This window comes from Plecotus auritus (genome assembly GCF_963455305.1).
Source record: "Plecotus auritus genome assembly, chromosome: 4".
Lineage (NCBI taxonomy): Eukaryota > Metazoa > Chordata > Mammalia > Chiroptera > Vespertilionidae > Plecotus > Plecotus auritus.
In genome coordinates, this window is record NC_137775.1 from 88,080,079 (window position 1) to 88,106,033 (window position 25,955).

At 39.7% G+C, this 25,955-nt stretch overlaps 1 protein-coding gene across 1 annotated transcript; it reads right to left on the bottom strand.

The window, feature by feature from the left end:
• Nucleotides 1–2,448: 2,448 nt before the first annotated feature.
• Nucleotides 2,449–22,308, bottom strand: ENPP4 (ectonucleotide pyrophosphatase/phosphodiesterase 4). Its single transcript, XM_080663516.1, has 4 exons — nucleotides 22,032–22,308; nucleotides 9,516–10,374; nucleotides 8,701–8,871; nucleotides 2,449–5,598 (listed from the first exon to the last, which is right to left on the bottom strand). The coding sequence occupies exons 2-4, from the start codon at nucleotides 10,339–10,341 to the stop codon at nucleotides 5,234–5,236; spliced, it is 1,362 nt and encodes a 453-aa protein (XP_080519642.1). The 5' UTR covers nucleotides 10,342–10,374; nucleotides 22,032–22,308; the 3' UTR covers nucleotides 2,449–5,233.
• Nucleotides 22,309–25,955: the final 3,647 nt, after the last annotated feature.

Sequence of the window (25,955 nt, forward strand, 5' to 3'; positions counted from 1 at the left end):
CTGGATCATGCTTTTTTATCCCATTGGACAATCTCTGCCATTTAATTGGAATGCTGGGTATTTAAATTTAGCTATTGATGTCGTTGGATTTGATTTTCCATTTTGCTTCCCCCCCGCCCCCCGACACACACACCTTTGAGATTGGTCTGTAATTTTCTTTCTTTGGTGCTATTATCAGGTTTATCAATGTTATACTCACCTCAAAAACTTATGTATTTCTTTTTCTAGAACACCAGTTTTATTAGGCAACTCTAATGATAATCAAACCTAAAAGGCACTGAAAAAGATTATCTTATGGGCCTGATATTTTCTCAACGTTTAATACAAACATTGGTTTTAGTTTTCTTTCTCTACTGGAATCATTTTGTTAAATATTTTTCCTAGGAAATTATCCATTTCATCTATATTTTCAAGTTATTTGTGCCAAATAGTGTAAAGTAAGCTGTTATGATTTGTAAGTGTTCTACTTATCTTGGTCTTTTTCAGATTGTTTTCTCTCCTTCTACTCCCCTTAAAACCCCACTTTTTTTACTAGCTTTGCAGAAACTCAGCTGCCTCTTCCAGAATTCAGATACTATTAAGGAACTCACTTTTACAGATTTCTTCCTTTTTCTAAATCTTGGCCTCTTGATTCTTTACTTTTTTGGTAAATCCTCACTGCCACAGCATAATCTTTTATATTTTTTCTAGAGTTCTAATTCCCAGCAAGAGGATTGGTTTGAATTACATACTCAACCATTTCATTGGAAACACTTCTGCATGTCTTTAATAAAAAAAAAAAAAAAAAAAAAAAAAGCCTTCACAGATATATTGTGTAAAAAAATTCACTCTCCTCAGTGGACAATTCAAACACATATAAATCAGTACCATTGGGTCTGGGTCTGGGTCTGGGTCTGACCTATAGGAACCCTTTTATTAAAATGTGTATTTGTACTGTGGAGTTGTCTAGAATTATTTTTACATTAATTTCTATTGATCCTTTCCACCAGCTCTATGAAAGTGAAGTCAGTCATGATAGATATGAAAAGAATGCTGATTGGGTCAATGGCAGTTCACATCTTTAACACAGGAGGGAGGTCTGAACTGGAGACATACAGTATATCTGTTAACCATCATTATAGAGCTGTCAGTGGATGAGCCACTAAATTTAGCTTATTGATGATTGAGATCAGATTTTAGAGGTCAAGGAGGTAGATTATGTGGAAAGGGAAGGTTTGTTCTTTGGGTAAGATTCTGCCCTTGTCAGGTAATTTTGACCATGAGACATGAGTCACAGGACCTAGCAGTTTCAACACTAACAACTACCTACACACACATTATATGTTCAGTGTTTGCATATGTGACAGGACTCCTGGAACCAACAGGCTCATCTGGATTCTCACATATTCTCGGAAGCAACTTGTGTGTGGTTGGGACCAAACTGATACCCAAGCACAGGCACCAAGAAGGCTGGAGATGGGGGAAAAGGTGTGAATATGGCATCTAAAGGAAGTACATGACCTGGAAAATGGTTCTGGATCCAAGAACTCTTCAAGAGTGAAACCATGAGTAGACCGAAGTAATTTATTTTTACCACTTTGGAAATGTTACTGAACTCTTCCAGAGTAAAGGAAGTACATTTTATTCTTTTTCCCACAGTTCCTAGCTAGCAGTGTTTACAGAATATCCAAGTAGAAAATGAATTACTAGAGAAAACTTTATTGAATCTATACTCATTTAGACATTAACCACTTATGGCTATGTGCAAAATAAAGTTTAAATACTATAATCCCCCTTACTCCTAGTGTTTTCTAATCAGCTTTTTCAAACTTCCTCCTTTTCTACTGGAATCCAATAAATTATAGTCCAAAAGCTCTGCAAAGTTTATATTATCTTTCTTTCCAATAATGTCCTTATGCGGGATTGTATATTTATACACTGTTTTAAATGTTATACACTTAATCTTGGGTTTAAAAAAATCTGTAATGAATGCTTATGTGGACTTATGCAGTATTATTAAATCATATCAAAATCTGTTACAGTATGTATATTGTGCATGGTGACAAATTAAAAAAACCATCTATGAGGTTGGATTCTATACTTAGTAATACAGTAAAAATGTTTTGGTAGATTTTTATTCAGATACATTTTAAAATCAGAGTCATTAACTATGAATTCAAACAATAAATCAAAATACATTTTACTTCAACTTAAGGCACTATATTACAAAATTTTTAAAGCACACTATGTCATTTTATTTACACACTATTTTAAGAATTGACAATAAATACACTTTTCATCTCATCTTTGTCCTTCATTTGTAGCTTAAGTATTCACAACGAAGTAAAACCCTCCAAATAAAAGAAATTAAATGCATTCACCCTTAAAGCTTACCAGATACAGGCTAGAAACAGGAACCCAAGAATAATGCAAAGGCATTTTTATTTTTATTTATTTTTTATTTTTTTTAAATATATTTTATTGATTTTTTACAGAGAGGAAGGGAGAGGGATAGAGAGCCAGAAACATCGATGAGAGAGAAACATCGATCAGCCGCCTCCTGCACAACCCCCACCGGGGATGTGCCCACAACCAAGGCACATGCCCCTGACCGAAATCGAACCCGGGACCCCTCAGTCCGCAGGCCGACGCTCCATCCACTGAGCCAAACCGGTCAGGGCAATGCAAAGGCATTTTTAATCCTTTAATGTTCCAAACATTTATCTTTAACTTCTTAGACCAAGCTTAATGGAACAATAACACAAAGCCTATAGTACAGAGCATGGACCAGAGAACCTGCATGTTAATGACAGCAGAACTGTCAATGTTATAAGTTAATGTACTTATTCTGAATTCACTCACTGAATAAAAGAAAACCTAATAAAAATTATCCTATTACCTTCATAAACAGCCAAATACTTTCTATCACCCAGAAAACAGCAAGGTATATTTGTCAATTATATAACAAAATACATCAAAACCTTACTGTAAAAGCCTAGCTTTACTAAAATATTTTTTCAGTGTTTTGGAGTATCATTAGTTTTAACAGTGATAGTTTTATAAATACAAATGAATTAACACAGAGTTCAATATAATAATACATAAACACTTCTTTAAATAAATTCTATTCATGAACATATATATAAAAATTTACAATTTCAATTAAAGTTAGTATTTTGAGACTGAGAGACAAGACAAATAGGTAAATGTCTTTTGTTCAGGGGTTAAGATATGGACAGCATCCCTTCCTATTCCATACTATATAAAATCTACTCACGGGTTGGATGCCACGTATAGTTCACTGAAACTCATACCACCAATCAAGCTAATGCAGTCACTAAAACTCACACCATTCCAAGGAGCAAAGACTACTCAAATAGTATAAAATACCCTCCTACTATTTTTAAAATGTCCAGGGCTTTAAATGTGACTGTTCTATTCTTTGTTATTTTTCAATGGCAATTGAAGTAGAAAAGAAAATTTTGTATTATTTCATTCAAATCAACTATTACCTTTAAGATAATTTTTATGTGAGGAAAAACTTCAGAAATAAAATGTGCCAAAAAGCAAAATTAGCCCTATTGGCTTTATTTCATTTATGTATTATGTTGTTAATACAGTCAACTTATGATTACTATCAGTGTCACCTATTTATGCAGGATGTGGAAATGCTTCTCAAGAACCCCAGATACAATAGGCACTAAATACCAAGATCAGGAAACCAGCAGAGACCAGACAGGGTGAATTAAACACTTGATGATTAGCACCATTGCTCTTAACCATCACAGATAATCAACATTTAACTGGGCTGCATATTTACTGTAAATCATTTCTGTATCTGCAAACTGGGTGCCTACTTTATATTGTATTGTCAAAACTTTAAAGATCACACTATTAATATCAATTGTTTGCCTCAACTCCCAATGAATGGTTCCTGGACCCAAGTTTTCCTCTAATAGATATAATCTAGTCTGTCACAACTCAGTTTCTTCATATTAATTTTGATTATTAGAAGGTTCCACCTAGCACTCAAGTTAGGAAACGTTAGGCATTGTTGAGAGCTTATTCTGTCATTTAACATAATAATAATGTAAAACAGCAACAGATACTAAATTCCACTTTAAATATAACTACTCTGTTGCCTAAAGAGTAAGGCATCAAAGGCCCAAAGGTTAACATAAAAATATCTTTTTCTCATTCTGACTCATCAAAACCAGATTTATAATCAGGTCATAAATTTTTTATAGCTCTTTGATACTTCTAACTATAATCATCAACATGAGAAGGTTAAAAATGGTAACAAAAATGAATGCATTTTTAAAATTATGATTTGAACTTGTGAGTTAGAAGGTAAACAAATATGAATGCAAATATAACCTTTCCTAAGAGCTGGGTTCTATGGGAATGTGGAAGCCTACCTATGGTCAAGTCCATCTCTGATCTCCTTCCATAAGTTGCATACAGTCTGCACACCCATACATGCTAACACACTTGTGCACACACACAAATAACTTACACAAAGCCATTAAGCACAGAGAAATCCACTTTTCTCTATTTTCTTAATTTCTTATTAGCAATAATCTTCAAAAGAAAACTTCTGAGATTTCAACAGCTTAAGGGTCTTAACAAAGACACAATGGTGAAGACAGGCTTTGTACCACATTGTCTTTGATAGTTTTTTATAATAACTTTTCTTAAAATAATATCTTTATATGCTTGATCTTTTCTGCCTGGTTAACTGATTTTATATAACTATCACAGAGAATTTCCTAACTCAAGAGTTTACTTGTGATAAAAACTCCATTAAAGGTCAATATAAAAATATAGGAAAATTTTCCTCCCTGATGCACAAATTCCACTAGTTATATAAGGATTCTGTTGTTTCATTTACAAATATAAAAATTTATTAGAAAAGTATGCCTACTAAATCTTGTCATATTTTCATCTAAATATGTGTCAAATTTTCATTGCACAAAGAAAGGCATAGGCAGTATTTTTCTTAAAAAATGTTTCTAGTTAGAGAAATAGTGTTAACTAATAATCTACCAGCAATTTTTATTATCTTCAGGGTGTTTTTGTTTTTGGTAATAGCTAATGCACCAAAACACAAAGAAAAGTAAAACACAATTTTAGCATGCTTGGTATAAATTCTTTGTCTTTCAAAGTATACTTTTTCATAGTTATAACACATTTGGGTGTATCCTTGGTTTTGTGACTAAGCAAAGACACTTTGTATAAACTCCAGCACATATTATTAGTCAATTAAAGGATCATCATCATCTTCTTGTAACTGAAGTCGGGAAAATGGCTGTGGTGCAGACAGTCTATTCTGCATGATTATGAAGAGGCACGTTAGAATGGTTAAGATCAAGAGTACACCAAAAACAATTCCAATGGCTTCTGGTAGTCTAATGCACCACTGGTCAACTAACAAACACTGAATATGACCAAAGGTTCCATTATTGGGATGTGGTTTTAATCCCAGGATGTGGCACATCATTGGATAAATATCCACACTGTCAATTGTGCATTGTTTGTAGCCTTTGTGAAATGCAGGACCGTGGGCAGCCAGAAATGGATGCATACTAGACAAGGAATTATCATAACCATGGTCACCTACTGAAAAAGAACAAAAATAATGTTAGTAAATAATCTTTCTATTAGAAAATAACTTGCTTTGCGTGTAACTATACTAGAGTCTTGCCAGTATAATTCCCATCCCAATAGAATTCTGATCTGTTGAACCAGACAGGGGCCAGAAATAAAATTTTCTATTTTCTTCAACTCAGCCATGTTCCCTTTTTCATACACACATCCCTTTTTCAATCAATCATGGTGGCTTTAAAACTATTTCTCAATCTTATGTACTTATTTTTCAGTCCTAGCCCCACCTATTTTACCTGTTACTTTCTAGCACTGTTTGCGAAAGCCCGCTGTAAACAGCACCAGTGAGAAAAAGTGGTCTGGCTGAAAGTCCTGACTAACTAGGGAGGAGTGAGTTAAAACCATTGAATGGCGAAGAAGTGAACGTGCAGACTTACCTATGTCAATTGCTCCTGTGATAAGAAATAGGGTTATATAATACTAGAGGCCCAGTGCACGGATTCGTGCACTGGTGGGGTTCCTTGGCCTGGCCTGCAGGGATCAGGCCAAACAAGCTCTCCGACATCCTGAGGGGTCTCGGATTGCGAGAGGGCACAGGCCAGGCCGAGGGATCCCACCGGTACATAATCGGGGCGGGGAGGGATTACGGGAGGGCTCCAGAGCTTGTCTGACCCATCTAGCCCAGTCCCGATCGGGGCCGGCCAGCTGAGGAGGGACTGTGGGAGGTTGGCTGGCCGGGGAGGGACCACAGGAGGGCTCCAGGGAATGTCCGGCCCATCTTGCCCAGTCCTGATCGGCTGGACCCCAGCAGCAAGCTAACCTACTGGTCAGAGAGTCTGCCCCCTGGTGGTCAGTGTGCATCATAGTGACTGATTGAATGGTCTAACGAAAGGTCGGACACTTAGCATATTAGGCTTTTATTATATAGGCTACTACTCATTCATTGACAGTTAATGAACACCTCAACCTGAAGGGCCAGGTAACTGCAAATGTCACAGATGGGATTCTTGTACTGAATGTGAAGTCTACCCAGAGGATTCCAACTTATAATGCCAGTGAAAGTCTAACTCAAAGAAAAATGTGATGGTCTCTAACTAAAGTGCCATACCAGATTCTCAAATTTTAGCTTTATTTTAACAACTATTGCCTTTATTTTTATATATTTTTAATTACATTTTTATTGATTTCAGAGAAGGAGGGAGAGAGAGATAGAAATATCAATGATGAGAGAGAATCACTGATGGGCTGCCTCCAGCACACCCCCTACTGGGGATTAAGCCCACAACCTGGGCATGTGCCCTTGACCACAATCGAACCTGGGACCCTTTAGTCTGCAGGTCGACACTCTATCCATTGAGCCAAACCGGCTACAGCAACAAATATTGCCATTTAATGTACATCACTTGCATTTAATAAGCTTCCACTTTCACATGAAGTGCAGGGTCAAAGTGATGAGTATACCAGTGTTTCATTATTCTTTAATTGTATGTTTAAAATATTTCAAAATAAAAATACATATGACCAATATAATAAAAAGTGGAATACAACACTATACATAAAAAGATATTATTATTTCATTAATGTAAAAATATGCAAGGAAAAATATTAGAAAGGCAAAAAACTCCCACAATTAACATTTGTCTGTACCTCTATATTGAGGAATTATAGATACTTTTTGTTCTCTTTTCTAAACATTTCTGTATTTTCCAAGTTTTTAACAGTGGGTATATGACAAATACCTAATAATAAAAGCGTAATATGCTAATTAGACTGGACATCCTTCTGGACAACCTTCTGGACAAAGCGCGGGCTGCAAGGGAAGCTCAAGTCCCCGGTGCCTGCCAGCGGCTGGAGGGAAGCCCGGGTCCCAGGTTCCTGCCTGGTGCCAGAGGGAAGCCGGTGCCGGCAGCCGGGGGAAGGAAGGCCTACTCTTGTACGAATTTCGTGCAACTGGCCTCTGGTAAATAGTATCTGGTTCCATTGACCCTGGTTTTTTTCTTGCCTGATGTTTCTGAATTGCTTTAGATCAGGGACTGCAAACAGCCCCTTGCCAAATTCAGCTCTCCACGTGCTTTTGTAAACAACATTTCAGTGGAACACCGCATGTCAATTTACAGATATTGTCTATGGCAGCTTTCCCACTGTAAAGGCAGAGTTGAACAGTTCAGACCAGCTGGCCCACAAAGCCTGAAATACATATTTACTATCTGGCCTTTTACAGAAAGTTTCCTGACCCCCGCTACTGACTACAAAATCATTTATTTTTTTTAAGTATTCAAATTGAATTTAGCATATGGATAAAGAAGCTTGTTTCCAGGAAGACCTGTAACTTCCCCCTATACATCATCTGTTTTTTAAGAGGGATTTCGATACATCTATTTTGTTTACCCAGTACATTTTTGTTTATTTACTTTCTGGTTCTTGTCCAATGTTATAAACAGTTGTAGCATTCAGGTAAATGATTTCATCATTGGGAAAAGACATAGGATTACTTGGACAAAAATATTTTTTAATATATTTTTATTGATTATCAGAGAGGAAGAGAGAGATAGAAACATCAATGATGAGAATCATTGATTGGCTGCCTCCTGCATACACCCTACTGGGGATCGAAGCCAAAACCCGGGCATGTGCCCTTGACCGAAATCAAACCCAGGACCCTTGAGTCCACAGGCCAACGCTCTATTCACTGAGCCAAACCAGCCAGGGCTGGACAAGTTTTTTTAACATAAAAAAATGAGAAATTTGAACTAGCTAATCTCTTCCTGTTTACAGTATTTTGCTTCTTTTCTTTTATTTCTTTGTTTCATTATTTCTCTTTCACTTTCTACAAATAAGAACCTATCTTGAAAGTTACTGAGAATAGCTGCAGTTTTGGTAAGAAAGTAAAACTATACCCTTACAGTCACCCAACCTTCTAATGCAAGGGTGAAATTGTGGTTATTGTGACATGCTATCAAATAAAAATCTGAGAATTAAATGAAGAACTCACAATGATGTAGTTGAAATTGAACTAATTACAATGTCAACATCTCTAAGTGAAAGTATTCTGTTAAAAGAACAATGTCAATTTATGATTTATCCCTAGGACACAAGAGAAATACCCTAAATACTTACATTTTAGTGATGAATTATTTAGCACAATTGTCCAGCCTTCATCAGCAACCAAAATAATAGGTTGAATTCGATCATTATGTTGGTAATGAAACCTGGCAGGAATGTCTTCTTTGAGATAAACATTCATGTGAGAGCTACAGTTTTTTAGTTTGTTATAAACCTCTGTTTTATCTGAAGAAAAAGGAAATAGTAAAGGAAAAAGTCATGGTTGATTGATAAGGAAAAAATACTTCTAACTAGAATAACTGGGAAAAAAATCCTGAACAATATCATCTATTTAATTCTCAAAAAAAAGAAAAAAAAAAGAGAGAGAATAATCATGTGACAGTGTTGGGACACACACACACACACACACACACACACACACACACACTTTTTTCAAAGCATTCACAGAGCTCTTTTTTCATTTTGTTATTATTCCTGGTAGACTTTTTCTACAAAGGGGACAATTTTCACATCTAGCTTCCTCAGTAAATATTAACTAATTACATATTGCTACTCATCACTAATTCTATCAGTAAACAAAAGGTATATCTCACCCAAATATTCCAGATGTTTTCAAGGGTAAAAATTTCCTTTGTCCATTTGTATGAATTACAAAATACACCCAAAAGCAAAGAAATGATAATTCTGAACATAAAACTTAAGCTAATAGTTTCGTTTTAAAATTTGTAAAGTAGGGAAAAACATATAATCCCACTCTGAGTAAGTGTAAGAATAGATGGTTCTTAACTACAAAAGCCAGACCTTTATTCTCTTACAAAACCCTCAATCCATTGCCCCATTCAAATATCCCTTGGCTAAAATTTACTTACTTATTTTGGGAAGTATTGCAGCAACTGGGGTCAAATCTATAAGAGTGTAGTCTGAACGATTGAGGCAGATATCCAAGTTTATCAGTCTTTCCTTAGAACACTGGGTCATCCCATGATCACTTGTAATGATCACATTAAGATTTTCCCACAATCCTAATATCTTGAGTTTGTGGACTAAGTCACCAATAAGGTCATCTATTTCTTTCAACACTCTGCGCATATTTTCTTTATCTTCGGGTCCATATTTATGTCCACTTGCATCTGGTTCTTCCCAATAGAGCGCTGCAAAAGTAACTGGTGGGTTCGAATTGCTCAGCCACATGGTAATATTATTTAGTCTCTCCTCAAATGATACTGAGGAGCTATAATTCATAAAATAGGAAGGCGTGGTATTATGAATGGGTATATCGGTGCCAGGCCACATAGCAGCAGCACTTGATCTGTTTTCCTGAAGTTCATTGGTTACCCAAATAGGTATTGCCTCATTCCACCAAAAAGGATCCCTGTCATTAAAGTCAGAAAAATATTTCTTGGTGATTACATCATACATGGAATTAGCTACAATGCCATGGCTTTCTTCATACAAGCCTGTCACAATACTATAGTGGTTTGGAAATGTCTTTGTGATGAAAACATTTTTAACGTGCTCCACTAAGATGCCTTCTTTGATAAAATTCTGGAGATGAGGAAATTCATAGTTCTGTAGATAGTCAGCTCTGAAGCCATCAAAGGACACCAATAGTAACTTTGGTGGCAAACTATAGGAAGAGTTACCTCTACAAGCAGTTATAAGTCCAGAAAATAAAAGTATTACTAGTAACTTCATATTGAACGTGTTGAAGGAGAGCAATCAGGGTTCCTAAAATATAAAAACACAATGCATAAGCAGTAATGCTATTTGACTTGGATTAGGTTTCAAAAGTTTAACCATCAGGAGAAGAGAACTAACATTTAAACTTTTTATATACCAGATTTACTTCTGTCAACTTAAAAATTAAATAATGCCATTTACTGAAAGGCAACTGAATAAAGTTAGAAGTGGAAAAACTAAAAATTGCCTTTACTTGTCCAGTTTTCTTTTATATATGTCCTGCCCAAGCATGCATGCTCTGAAAGGGAAATGGGCCATTTTTATACTCTATATAATACTCGTGTTTGGCTACCTTGCTTGCCTGCAATTAGAAGTTTAGAAATTATTCTAAAAGCTTAATAACAACAAATGAAGAAACAAGAAGTGTCCCTTTTCACAAAGCAGAAATAGTGCCCAGCTTTCTGAGGCTCCAGAGAGGGAGATTACCATTCCATTTAATGACTAGTCCTACAGAAATAGGTGGTAGAAATTCCACCATATTGGCTCACCACCAGTTCTTGTTGAAAAAATACTGGCATACAATAGAAGAGTAAGAAATAAATACTATTTGAGAGAAAGACCCCACCTCAATCTGAGCCTTTACAATATGCACATAAGGCTGACAGGCAGAAAACCAAGATGGCGGCATAGGTAAACACCTAAACTGCTGCCTCGCACAACAATTTCAAAACTACAACTAAAAGACAAAATGTCTATCACCCAGAACCACGGGAAAGCTGGCTCAGTGGAAGTTCTACAACTGGAAGGAAAGAGAAAAGAGCATTGAGACGTGCACAAGCGCTGAAAAGCTGAGGTATGGAGGCACGTGAATCGGGCTGGCGGCGGGTGTCTGGGTGCACTGCTTCTTTCAACCCGAAGGGAGACAAGCTCCCGATTACTCTGAACTCCAGTTTCTGGGGAGACGCTGGGGACCCAAACTCCTACAGGGAGAAGCGGGACTGTCTGACATCGGGTCGGAAAGTGAGGGTGACTTTCTTGCAGAGGTGCATGCAGCAATCATTGTTTACTGTGCTGGGGCACGGGATGCGGGGACTCAGAAAGGCAGAAACGCAGAGACTGCTGACTGGCAGCCATCGCTGTTTGCCACGCCCTAGCCTAGTGACTCCCTGAGACCCCGCCCTGCACAATCTACAAACCCACACAAGCTCCGAGCAGCAGCTTTTGCATATAAATGGCCTGCCCTATCGCAGCTTAACCTAACAAACTGCAGCTCTGGTCAGACAGCTCCAAAACCTCCAAACCCCAAGCAAAGAGGAGAAAACTGTAGTTCTCGCTGTACCTCCTGCTGGGTGGCCTCAGACAGTAGCTGACCTGCACCCCATTGGAGATCCAGAAGCCAGTGTATCTAGTGGTCAGTGTGAGATGACACCAGATTTCAACTACTCGCATCCATAAGTGACACATTCAAGAGGCAGACTCAGTGAGCACCAAAACCCCACTGAAGCAAGTCCTGCCCCCTAAGCGTGTCTCCAGCGCAGCAGTTCTTCCATTATAGACACAGTGGGTCCTCACAGCCAATTGGCCTGGAGGTCAATTCCTCCCAGTGACACCAACAACAATCAAGACTTAACTAAAACAAGGCTGTACACACAGTCCACAAAGGGGTGCACCAAGAGTGTCCACCTCTGGTAACTGGGAGGCCGACCCACTGGCCCATATAGAACACCTAGCACACAAAGCTATCCTACCAACTCAGGGAAGCAACGAAAATGCGAAGACAAAGAAACAGATCACAAACGAAAGAAATGGAGGAAAGCAAACGACTGGATATAGAGTTCAAAACCATGGTTGTAAGGTTTTCCAAGTATTTCCTAGAAAAGGCCGATAAACTCAACAAGACCCTCGAGGATATGAAAAAGGACCAACTAGAAATTAAACATACACTGACTGAAATAAAAAATATTATACAGAGACCCAACAGCAGACTAGAGGAACGCAAGAATCAAGTCAAAGATTTGAAATACAAAGAAGCAAAAAACACTCAACCGGGAAAGCAAAAAGAAAAAAGAATCCAAAAATTTGAAGATAATGTAAGAAGCCTCTGGGACAACTTCAAGCGTACCAACATCAGAATTATGGGGGTGCCAGAAGAAGAGAGAGAGCAAGATACTGAAAACCTATTTGAAGAAATAATGACCGAAAACTTCCCCCACCTGGTGAAAGAAATAGACTTACAAGTCCAGGAAGCGCACAGAACCCCAAACAAAAGGAATCCAAAGAGGACCACACCAAGACACATCATAATTAAAATGCCAAGGGCAAAAGACAAAGAGAGAATATTAAAAGCAGCAAGAGAAAAACAGTTAGTTACCTACAAGGGAGCACCCATACGACTGTCAGCTGATTTCTCAACAGAAACTATGCAGGCCAGATGCGAGTGGCAAGAAATTTTCAAAGTGATGAATAGCAAGAACCTACAACCAAGATTACTCTACCCAGCAAAGCTATCATTCAAAATTGAAGGTCAGATGAAGAGCTTCACAGACAAGAAAAAGCTAAAGGAGTTCATCACCACCAAATCAGTATTATATGAAATGATGAAAGGTATTCTTTAAGAAGAGGAAGAAGAAGAAAAAAGTAAAGATAAAAATTATGAACAACAAATACGTATCTATCAACAAGTGAATCTAAAAATCAAGTGAATTAAAAATCTGAGGAACAGAATAAACTGGTGATTATAATAGAATCAGGGGCATAGAATGGGAGTGGACTGATAATTCTCAGGGGGAAAGGGGTGTGGGGGGTACGGGAAGAGACCTGACAAAAATCATACACCTATGAATGAGGACAGTGGGAGGGAGGTAAGGGCAGAGGGTGGGGTGGGAACCAGGTGGAGGAGAGCTATGGGGGAAAAAGGAGAAACAATTGTAATAATCTGAACAATAAAGATTTATTAAATTAAAAAAAAAAAAGGCTGACAGGCAGACAAGGCCTATAGTGATTTGCAGGTGACAGTAACTTCTGAAGAAATTCAAAAGCTGTTGAAATGAATTGCCTCACCACATCCCTCTTAGTCTTCCCTTTTACTGTCAACGGCATAAGTATTCAACCTAAAACCTCAGGTTCAGAGCTCTCTCTGATTTTTCACTCATTTTTAATAATCCACGAATGACAAAAAGAGCTTTCCCCTAATAAATCTTCCTGCCTTTATACTCTATCTTCTTTGGGCCCTAAAATAAAAGGATCTGTGATTTAGGTAGAGTGCTTCACTATAGATGGTCAGGGTACCCTTTCCATCATAATAAGAGAGAAGGAGCAAAGGAGTGAGCTAATAGGTTGGAGGGCTAGAGGTGAAGGGAGCTGCATTCTCTGAGTTATATGAGGTAGGGTCATTTATTGAGAGGGAGTAGGGTGGTAAAAGGGCCGGAGGTTTGAGGAACACAGAAATGGCAGATGTGAAGGATGGGTGAGAGTACAAGGAAACAGCAGGATTTGTGGTCAATGTTGACAGATTCCATGAAGTTTTAGTGACACTGTTGATTGGCTTTCTCTAGCAATTTCCTGGCTCAGGCATGAACAAAACATACAGCTGAACATACCAGGGCTTCAAACTAAAGTATGATGATGGAAGCTGAAGTTGATATCATCTAAAGAATGGCTGATATTTGAGCTGCAGCATCTAAACTGAAACTAATGTAGATGCAAACAGAGAGGTTTTTAGACTTGAGGTTCTAATGAAGTCAAAGAACTCGTGTTTTAAAAGTAACTTTCAGTGAGAATTGTAAGGATGTGGGGTTGTGGTCAGAGTGAGGTGAATGAATTCATCATGCCAGAATAAGAAGACTGTGGTATGGCCAGGGGGACATGCACCTAGAAGTCTAGGCATACACAGCAGCCAGTTAACTAACATGATGATTAAGTTCACAAGTCATTTATTGTGTTGTTCTTTCTCCCAACTAGACTGCAATTACTTGAGGTCAGAGACGTTTTTCTTTCAAACATACTTCATACTAGATGGTCTGTGTATATATGCTGGGGTTCTTGTTCCAGCATTAAGAAGGGTTCCGCAATCTGGAGAAAGGCTGTGTGTAACTGAAGTAAGAATCCAGACACGAAAGATAATTTTGAAAGGCATTGGGGGTCAGAGGAGCCTGGCTGAAGAAACCAGGTTCTCTTTGTCTCAGGACCCCTTGCTTTTTATTAACACAAATTGTCCTAAGGCAAGGTGGAGATATACACTTCAAAGGGTAGCGTTTCTGTACAGAAGCATTATCAGATTGGGGAATAGCCTACGGCTGTTCAGGTGTTTGGCCAGTAGGAGGCAATAACATGTAGATTAAGATGCCCTGAGCTGTCTGGCAGCAAACAATCATCCTATTCAGGTTTGGGGGAAATGCCTTTAGCCATTCCAACAGGCAATAACATATGTGACTCAGCCCTTGTTGTGTCCCCAAGTTCCATGAACATTTTGATGAAACTCTTGCAATTATGACATGCTGGAATTGGCTTCCGGCATATGTAGTCATACAAATACTTACTAATTGAAGCTGTGACCCTCCAAAAACCAGGGACTTAAGATTTTGAAGATCAAAGGCATAGAATCTTTTTTCAGGATCTTTGCGTCTGGAAAATCTCCAGCATTTTAACCTGAGATGGGCTGCCTCCTCAGTGTGGTGCATGTGCCCTCTGCTGCTGCTGGTCCATCCAAGAAACCAAAACCAGTACATAATAACAAAAACCACCTTTCCGAAGAAATGAGTAACAATTCTAAGTATAAGACACATACTTTGCACGGATGTAGCTCCAGTCACACGTCAGCAATTTCAGCTGTCAAGACTCTAGATAGCAGTACTTCTCTTTTTATTCAGTATTTGATACCCCTGAGTTAGTGTAACGCATCTTTTCCCTCAGTCAGTCATAACTGGGTTCAGACAACATCATGCAGGCTGCTGCCTAGGTTCCAGTACCTCAGAACTTGTGTGGAGGGCACACAGGTCTCCATGAAAGCTTGGACTGAGCAGATTCCCTGTTTTCTCTGAGTACAGCTACTTCCTATACCAAAATATCTGTTTCCACTAACAGTAGACTAAAACAGCAAATAAGTGGCCTACTATTGTAAAGATACTCACAAATCTATTTTATTTTATTTGACTTCAGAGAGGAAGAGAGATAGAAATATCAATGATGACAGAGAATCATTGATCGGCTATCTCTTGCACGCCCCACACTGGGGATCAAGCCTGCATCCTGGGTATGTGCCGTCACTGGGAATCGAACTTTGACCTCCTGGTTCATAGGTTGACACTCAACCATTGAGCAACAATGGCCAGGCACAAATGTATTTTTTAAAGGGTGTTTATCTACTGCCCTGGCTTTTGCCCTGAGTAACCATTCTACTTTCCCAACCAATCCCACTGCACAAAGTATTCTGCTGCCAAGTCAAATCTGATCTAGTATGTCAAACTGAACACATTCTCTGCGCCTCCAAATCTTCCCCCTTTCCTATGTTCCCTATTATCTTAAAAGAGCTTCACCATTCTCTTGGTCACATAGAGATGTCCTGAGTATACCATCAATTGCCAGCCTAGTCAACTCTATTCTATATTATCTACTACAGCAGCAATTTTCAACCTTTTTCATATCATGGGACACATAAACTAATTACAAAAATCCTACAGCACACCAAAAAATATATTTTTGGCCAATCTAATTTAAAAAAAGATATAATTTTGATTCATTCACACCAGATGGTTATTGTTGTGTTGGCTGTTGTCATATTTTTATTTGAAAATCTAAGGGAAAAGAGGTCCATGCCCCTGACTGAATAGTCAGGTATTGCATGTTTTAAAAATTCTTGTGGCACATTGTTGAAAATCCCTACAGTATAGTAGACATATGAATCACTGAGTGGACCTTGTTAAAAGCTCAGCTGTCCAGCCCTGTGTGGCTCAGTTGGTTTAAGTGTCACCTAGGAGCAGGTATGGGAGGCAATCACATCAATGTTTCTCTCTCCCTCTCCCTTCCTCTCTCTCTAAAATCAATAAAAACATATCCTCGGGTAAGGATTTAAAAAAAAAAGTTCAACTGTCTACTCTCCATATCTAGGAAATTCTGATTCAGTTGGTCTACAGTAGAGGCCAGGAGCTATTTTTTTTAAAATATATTTTTATTGATATTTTACAGAGAGGAAGGGAGAGGGATAGAGAGCTAGAAACATCGATGAGAGAGAAACATCGATCAGCTGCCTCCTGCACACCCCCTACTGGGGATGTGCCCGCAACCAAGGTACATGCCCTTGACCGGAATCGAACCCAGGACCCTTCAGTCTGCAGGCCGACGCTCTATCCACTGAGCCAAACCAGTTTCGGCCAGGAGCTATTTTTAACAGCTATCCATTCTTTTCCATCTCCACTGCTGCCCTACTTCTTAAAGTCCTCAATATTTCCTGACAAAAATACTCTTGTCTCTTAACTGACCTTCCTACCTCAATCACCTTCCCTCCTCCATCACCTTCCCCTTTCTCACCAAACATCTGCCCCCAACTTAATTCTTCTGGGCATAGCTCTGTTCATGACAATCCCCTAATTAAAAAAAAAATGTTCCAAGTATCCACTGCTATACAAAAAGTCCCAACACTTCAGCCTGGCATTTAAGCCCCTCCATTATCTAAGCCCAACCTACATGCAAATCACTAGAAAATAGTTAAAGAAATAATTGCCAACCTTAATTTCCATTTACCATACTTCACTGTCACAATCTGTCTGAAATGTATTACAAAGACATGAAAAGACAATAATCATTTATCTAGGTGACCTGCAGGTGACTTATAACAGCTCTTCAGTAACAGTCTATGCTTCCAAAAACATCCTAAAGTTACTCCCTATATGTGTAGTTCTGCTCAAACTCTTTTACAGTTCATTACCAAAAAAATCATTCAATAAATATACAATATAACTAAGTCTAAACACAAAAATGTACATGCTGTTTATCAAGAGACAAGAATGTTATACTTTTTAAATACATAATACTGAAAATAGGGGCATAAATAATCAGGACAATGAATCAACTTGTCACCTTGAAAGAACAAAGACAAGCTTGAATGAACATTGCAGACAACACCAAAACTTTTAGTACTTCTATGCTTGAGATCCATGCACCACAAAAGTATTGTTTATAAAACCAAGCTCTTCAAGGAATTACTACAAGCGGAATATCATAGTATGCATAAAACTTTTCCAACAGAGTTACTTATAAGAGCAGAGGGGTTCCAAGAAAATTCAACTAATGGTGCTGGACAACTAGATATCCAAATGTAAAAGAATGAATTTAGACCCCTCATCTCATACCATACACAAAAAGTCACTCAAAATGGATCATAGACCATGAGGATTAGAGTGAAGAAATAAAATGGATTCACTATAGTAAAGCTGCTAAATTACTAGAATCAAGTAGGTTGATATTTGAGGAAAATATTCTATTCTTATTTTAACTAGCCTGGAAATTTAAACTTTTGAATATTCCAGTTCTGCATCAATAGACATCAAACCTCCACTAATCCTCTGATTACCCCTGATGAAGGAAAGAACGTTCACCTGTCCAGACCACCTGACATCCATTATTCAGATCATTGGTTATCTAGAGGATTACAACTTGGACCAATCCAAAGACTCAGAATGCAAGAATGATTCTTCTCAAGAAGGTACTTTTTACTATAAAAACTCTCAGCTTCTCTTCCTTTTTTCAGAACACCCTGGATATTTACCTAGCTGTGTAATACCTTTGAATAAATCTTTATCATTTATTTCTAGCCAAAGCCTCCTGATTCATGTATGTTTAGTCAATAACCAATATTATAAAACTATATATATATAAAATCTTAGAAGAAAATACAGGAATAAATCTTTATGACCTTAAGTTAAGCAATGTCTTCTTAGATATAGCACCAAAAGCATGAGTTACAAAAATAGAGTTTGACTTCCTTAAAATTGTAATTAAATACTTTAATGTTTCAAAGGATACCATAAAGAATGGGAATCCACAGAATGAGAGAAAATATTTGCAAATCATATGTCTGATAAGGAATATATAAAATATATCTATTATATACACTGAGTGGTGAGATTATTATGATCTCTGAATGCTTAATAATCTGGCCACGCAGTGCGCGCGCGTGCGTGTGTGTGTGTGTGTGTGTGTGTGTGTGTGTTAGAGGCCCGGTGGCCAGGGGGAGGGGACATGGGCAGTTGGCCGGCCAGCCTGCTGGTTGAACTCCTGGTCAAGGGGACAATTTGTATATTAGCCTTTTATTATATGGGATATACACTGAGTGGCCAGATTATTATGCGTTCAGAGATTATAATAATCTCGCCACTCAGTGTATATATTGAATATGTAAAAAACTATAACTCAATAATAAAAGTCAAATAATTCAATTAAAAATGAGGGAAGAACCCTAAAAAACAATTATCCATAGATATACAGATGGCAAATAAGCACATGAAAAGATGTTCAATATCATTAGTCACCAGTGAAATGGAAATCAAAACCACAATGAGATACCACTTCACACCCACTATGATGAATATAGTAATAAAAAAGACAGATACTAACAAATGTTGGGAAGAATACAGAAAAATTGGAACCTTTTTATACACTGCTAGTAAGAATATAAAATGGTTCAACCACCACTTAGAAAACATTTTACATTTTGGCAGTTCTTCAAATAAAGTTACCACAGGATCCAGTAATTCTACTACCATGCATATGCACAAGAGAAATTAAAACATTATTTCCATAGTAAAACTTGTACACAAATACTCACTACAGCATTATTCCTAAGAACCAAGAGGTAGAAGCAATTCAAACATCCATCAAGTGATAAATGGATAAAATGTGGTATATCGCACAATGGAATATTATTTGGCAATCAAAAGGAATGAAGTACTAATATATGCTACAACTTGGAAAAACCTTGAAACATTATGCTAAGTGGAAGAAGGCAGTCACAAAAGATCACTTATTGTATCATTCTTTTTATTTAACATGCCTAGACTAGGCAAAACTACAGAAAAGGGAAGTATATTAGTAGTTTTCCTTGAACAAAGGGTTGGGGAGAAATGCTAATGGGTATAAGGTTTCTTTTTGGGGTGATAAAAATGTTCTCAAATTAACTGTGGTGATGTTGTGCAATTCTAATATTTTATACCATAAATGAATGAATTGGATAACATGTGATACACACACACACAGAGAGAGAAAGAGAGAGAGGGAGAGAGAGAGAGAGAAGAGGAAAATGAAATTGTAATCTTAAAAGCATCTGAAAATGCCCTGCTACAAAACAGGAAACATCTTTGAAGTCTCATTTTACCTCAAAAATTATGTGAAATGTGTATTTCATAATACAGACTTGGGTGTTTTAATGGGAAAATATTTTACACCACTTCTCATATGGGGGGAAAAAGCCACAAAAACAAAACAATATAAGCAGAAACCAGTGTCTGCCTCTCTCTCACACAAAATACATAAGAATCAAACTCTTTCTTCCCCAAATCTTAAGTAGAAAGGATGCTCAAGATGCCTGGGCTGTTTATCCTGAGGTCAGTAATCCCTTAATACATTGCTAGGATCCAAGTGTCCCAGTCCTTGTCCCCAGGATTAGAAGCACAGATAGCATGGAAACCACAAGAATCCCAGAATTTGAGCTCATTCTTAGTAGATGGGCAATCTTGGGCAGATCTAACTCCTCCTAAGCTTCAATTTCCTTGTGTGTAAAATGGGGATGCATAAAGTACTACGGAACAGACCCTCAAATTTAGTTTTCTTTTATCCATTCTAGTTACAAAGCTGTTATGTTGCAAAAAAAAAAAAAGTGCACTATGACAGGCAGATGGTATTACTGTGAAACTATAAAATAACTAAAAATAATTTAGTCTAAATCCCTTTTACATGTGATGAGGTTGAAGGTCAGTGGTGGCCCAAGCTCAGAAAGCAATTAGTGTGCTCTTACGAATTTGATGTCCTCAACAAAGTTATGAGTCTAGTAACAGCAAGTTAACAAGTCTAGTAACAATCTCCAAACGATTAACAGAACTTTTCCTGCCAGATCATCTTTCATTAGCAGCACCTGTATCTATGCCTTCCAAATACTGATTCATTATAACAAGGAGCGTTAAACTATAAATAAAACATCAATGAGATCTCAAGTGGTTTTCAATGTATGAAAATCACTGTTATATTAGAAAACCTTGGGAGACATTCTGTAATTTTTCAAAGCAATAATAACAATAATGATGAAGGGAAAAGAAAGCAGACTCATCTAGACTACGTCCAAATATCCCCCACAGCAACCATAAGTAGTAGGTACTTTTCTTCAATTGAGGGTACAAAATACATTCTGCCTCACCTGGGATGACTTTCTTACCTGGATGGGCAATTCTCACTGACATTCTTAGCCCAGGTGAAGTTTGAGAAAGTGCAACAGTTACAGGATATGGTGAAAGATATTTGTCACCATTAACATGCTACCCACTTCATAATACGAAAGCTTTATTCTAAGCACTTCACAAGTATTATTTGTAATGAAACTCTTAAACAGCTTTAAAATAGAATTATTGTCTATGCACACAGAAACCATAGATTGTTTTCTTTAGATTATTATTGTTATTATCTTCATATTCTACGGGGAAAAAACATTAAGTACTCAGTAAAAGACTTTCTCAGTCTTTATTTAGGATTCTAAATCATTCTCCAATTTTCCTATGCACACAAAATTGTCTAGCAAGTTATCTTCAAAACAGCTACAGTTGTATTACTTTCTACAGAATAAAATACCCCTCCATGGACTCCATGTGTTTTCATCAAAATTTCTCCCAAACATTTTGTAGCTAATTTAAAGGGTGGAGATAGTTTATTTATATTAAATATATTTCCTTAAATGGCCTGGGAAAAGGGAAGAAAATCGTAATACTAAAAAGAGCAGGTGACTTCCTACAGTACTTGGCAAGACTTGAGGCTTAGGTCCACCAGATCGCCGGTGGTTCAGCAAAACCCTTCTGGGGTCAGCCCTGGTAGGGACATGAACCCGCCTGTCACCAGCGGCCCAATCCCGGGCACATCCCTCGCTGGGCCAACCTCCGCCCTTGTACAATGGAATGCCACCACCTCGCAGGTCTGTGGTGCCCGGAAAGGAAGCGTTTGTCAAGTGCTTCACAAACAGTGCCCGGCCTACACAAAGCACTTCGTCGTTATCTTCCTCGGCTGCTTTTGCAGGAAATTCGTTTTCAAATTGGATTATATCATTACCGTAAACTCGAATCTAATATTCGGACAGATGCCTGTGGATGCGTTTCTTCACAATCAAATGTCCACGCCGCCGGCCCGTCTCCCTTCGGTTTCACCTTCACCCACCTTGGCCCCTCCACTGGCCTTCAGCCAACTTCCCTCTCTCACCCTTCACCCCGCAGCCCTGCCCACCCCAAACCCACCCGCTAATGTGCCGGCCCACACCGCTCTCCGCCTCAGCCAGTTAGGTCGGTGCCGCCGGTCCCTTCGCCGACGTCCCCGCCAGCGTCCCAGGATGTTGGGAGAGGGGGGGGGAAGAGGGAGGGGAGAGGGCGTTTCGCACCACCTCTACTTTCAAATCCCCGGGTGGACTGACAGGGGTGGCACTTTCCCCCCAGAACCCATACGCGCGAGGCCTCACTCACCTGCCGCCGCGGCCGCTTCTTTCAAGCGCGCCGAACCTGCACTCGCGGAACCGGCGCTCGAGGGTCCGGGGGCGAAGGAGACGCGCAGGGCCAGGGGCGAGGCGCAGCTCTTCCCGAGGCGCCTGCGCAATAGCGACCCCCAACCACCACCACCACCGCGGGGAGCGGTCCCCACCTCCGGGAATCCGCGCTGCTGGGGGTGCTGCGCAGTGCGGGCCGCTGTCCGTCCGGGGCGCGACAGCGGAACAGGCTTTGAGCAGTTGGCGCAGCGGGCGATGGAGTCTGAGTCCCGTCCTCCGATTGGATGCCGGAGCTGCCGTCAGTGTAACGCCCTTTCCGATTGGTTCGACTCAGGTACCACCTGCGACAGCTGCTTTGGTGGAGTGGGACTGGACCTAGGAGCGGAGGTGTGTTCCTCTCGGCCACCATGGCCCTTTTAAACCATCCTAGGGCTGCGTGCCCTTCAGAGGACCTGAAACGAAGGGAGCCCTGGCTATGGCCAAGTCCACGCCTCATGCCACTGCCACTTTGCCCCTAGGAAACCCTGGGGCTTAGGTGTCCCCAGGAAAAAACGACTTTGGCTGCACCAGGGCCTAGGACAAATCTAAAGCAGCATCAGCCAGTCCCGGTGAGTGGAGATAAATACAATGTAAGTGCTACCATAGCAATATCTGTCTTAATATACAGGTGAGCAACTTTACACGAAGTTGAATAGTAGGCAGTTTACCAGTCAAGTGACAGGAAACACAGAAACATAGTCCTTGCAGTAGGGAATTAGTCATCGGTACCAGCAAAGAAATGGGCACTTCTTTAGACAGCTGCATGGAGGATTGTGCTCATCCCTGTAATTGGAAGCTTAGTCAAACAGTCAATGTAACTTGAAGCTTACTAGTAGAAACAGAAATTACCAAACAGAAGTACCGTAAATTTACTTAACACTTGGGTTACCCCGGCGTGGTTGGCAAAGAGCAGATAAAATCTTTTGTATCTGCAGTGCCAAACACAGAAACTGGCATAGAAAAAGTACTTACTAAATGATTGTTGAATTTAATGGAACGGTTTAAGGGGCTCTGTCTTCTAGTATTGAAAATAATTTATCCCATGTGATCAGACCTGGCCCTAAGCGGATCTGCCTAAGGCTAGTTGGTAGTGTGTGGGGTCTTGACTTTGTGCAGAAAAGATTTCACAACATTAGTCCAGGTGACTATGAGGGTACCTTTATTAAAGCTGGGACAGTGAAACAAAGAAGGGCTTAGCAGAGAAGCAGCAACAGGATAGCCTAGGCTGGGCTGCTTTGGCTCACTGGGAAGTCAGAGAAAAGGGGGCCTTGCAGACAGGTTTAGGGGGTTAGCCCGGGACAGGCTGCTGCTACCCATTGCTCCGCTGGTTGCAAGTCTCCTGGGGTTCCTGAGAGTTTAGGAGATGCATACCAATGGGGAAAGAAGAGTGGGAAGAAGAGAGGGAAGGGGAAGGTGCACACATGCTCTCCAGAGGAAGAGGGAGTGCTGGGTCCTTTGTCTTGGGGGTTTTTATCTCTCTTGTAGGCAGGAATCTTAGGGGGAGGTTTCAGCAGAATATTCATCAGTTTTTCAAGGGTGCTCTTTCACAGTCCTGGTCTCTGCTAATTGGTTAGCACCAGGGCAGGATATCATTACTCAAGGCAGCATCACTTACCTGGTTTTGCTGCTTTTCTAGGCCTGGGTTGAAATACAATGGAGGTCCAGATATATCTTTAGGGAGGAAAGGTCAGGGGGGTCCAAACCACATGATCAGTGATATGCTAGGGAGGAGGGGCAAGGTCCTTGTTCTCCCACGTTTGCCTGTTGCCAAGACTTTCCACTTTGGTGACCTTCTGTACCTGGCCCATTATCCTTGCTATGCTCATGTCTGTCTAACTGCTTACCATACCTGGATTATTAACCTGCAATAGTGGACCTTAGAAATTGTGGGGGTCCAGAGGAGGCACCCAAATATGCCTCTGTGGTATGCAGATTGTTTTTGAGCTATTGAGCGAAAGGCAACTTTAGCCGCCATACTCTGGAGAAACTTCTGCCCCCCCTCCCCCCACCCCCCTTAACTGCCTAAAAGGCCTTGCCCAATAAGACATTATCAGCAATAACCTTTTCAACCCACCTTTATAGCCGCATAAACTTTGATTTATTAAACATCTGCTCTTCTGATCATACTGCAATAACTCTTTGCAATCCCCAAGGTGCATTACCTCAACCCTAGCTCAGAATGACTTAATATACCTCAGTCTTCCTTTCTATCTCTGAACCAATCATCTATGCAGGGTTCCCATACATATGTATGTATTAAATTTTGGTTATATTCTCTTGCTAATTTATATCATGACTGATTATTAACCAGCCAGAAGATCCTTCAGGTTCTGAGGTTGGCCCATGGGTCTTTAGAGTATAACCATCACCAAGACCCGAGTGTCTGGAGGCAGCTGCAGGGACAGTGTGGGGCTAGATATATTCTCTTGATTATTAGTTTGTACCTTCATAAGTTAATTTAGTGTCAAACCTCAAGGCTGGCCTGGGCATTGCTGATTTGGGGCACCTTGATTCCCAGGCTGTCAGAGCTGGAAGACCTGGCAGAGGCCACGTGGTTTGGTCCCTAGCATCTGCCAGACCTGAGTTTGAATATTCACTCTGCCACTCAGTAACTGAGCAATCTTGGGTCAGTGTCTCAACCTACTTGAGCCTCTATTTCTCATCTGAAAAATGGGCCCTCTTACAGTATCAACCTCTTAGAGTTCTTGTCAAGTAAATGAAATGGGATAAAGCAAGTAAAGTACTTAGCCCCGTGTCTGACTTGGTAAATATTAGTGATTATTATCACTATGAAATTGAAGTATGGTAGCAACCATACTTGGGTAAAAATTGCTGTTTAATATTTTAACCTTGCTGTTTTGGGTTCTGTACTCATTTAAAAGTTATTTTGATTTTCTGAACTTATGTGTGATTGAAAACTCCATTGATGGTGGTTTGAATATCCCATTGATTGTGATCTCACTGGTCATCAAAGCACATTCCTCTGGGACCCAGGACAGATAGTGATCCTAAATTGTCTCAGTAGCTACAGATAACTGAGTTTTGGTTGACTCAGTGGTTCCGGAATCTGGACAGCACAATTATTCTAAATCATCCAGGTGGTCCCAGATAATGCGTTTCTGTTGATTCAGTGATTCGTAGATACAGATTTCGTGATCCCCAAAGACCACCAGGGAGCCGAGTCCGATGCAAAAGCAAAGAGCATTTTAATCGAGCTAGCTCGAGCTCAGTCCCACACACACACCCACCGGCGCATCGGCAAGGTGGAGAGAGAGAGAGCCCCAGAACCCAAACGCGATGATTTATAGGGGGCCTGGGAGAGGTAGGAGGGGTGAGGTAGTGTGGCCTCCGCTGATTGGTTGGGTCAGGTTGCACATGGGGGCAGGGCACAGCTTACTTTCCTCTTGCATTTCTATTGGCTAATTCAAAAGTGTGGGTTGGGCTCTTGGAGAGGTTCTAGGGTGGGAACCTGACTCCAGGAGGTGGAGGACATGGAACAAAAGGAACATGGAGTCGGTCTCTCCCCGCCCTTTCACTTTAGATAACTAAGTTGCTCAAATTTTGCTTCTGTAAAGAATGCTTTTTCATGAAATAGGTTCCTCATTCCAGACCCAAAGATGTAATCAATACTTTTGTGATATTCTGCATATAAGCCAGAAGTGGCAAGCTGTTCGGGGCTGCGAGGTCTGATGCGCTTTTGCTCCCTCGTATGCCACCGGCTTTTAATAAATGACTCCATAATTTGACCTTTTTTTGAGGTGTCATTTGTAAGATGGGTGTTACACTACAACAAAATATTCTCCAATCTGAACAGTGATCAGGGGAAGGCTTGTAACAGGGTGAGATGCTTCCTCTCTCTGAAGGC

Excerpts from the sequence above, each read along its gene's own strand:
- ENPP4 (XM_080663516.1), bottom strand. The coding sequence starts at position 10,341 with ATGAAGTTACTAGTAATACTTTTATTTTCTGGACTTATAACTGCTTGT. Across the intron at positions 8,872-9,515 it reads TGCAATACTTCCCAAAATAA|ATAAAACAGAGGTTTATAAC; the intron begins GTAAGTAAATTT and ends CTTTTTCTTCAG. Across the intron at positions 5,599-8,700 it reads AAATAATTCATCACTAAAAT|TAGGTGACCATGGTTATGAT; the intron begins GTAAGTATTTAG and ends GTTCTTTTTCAG.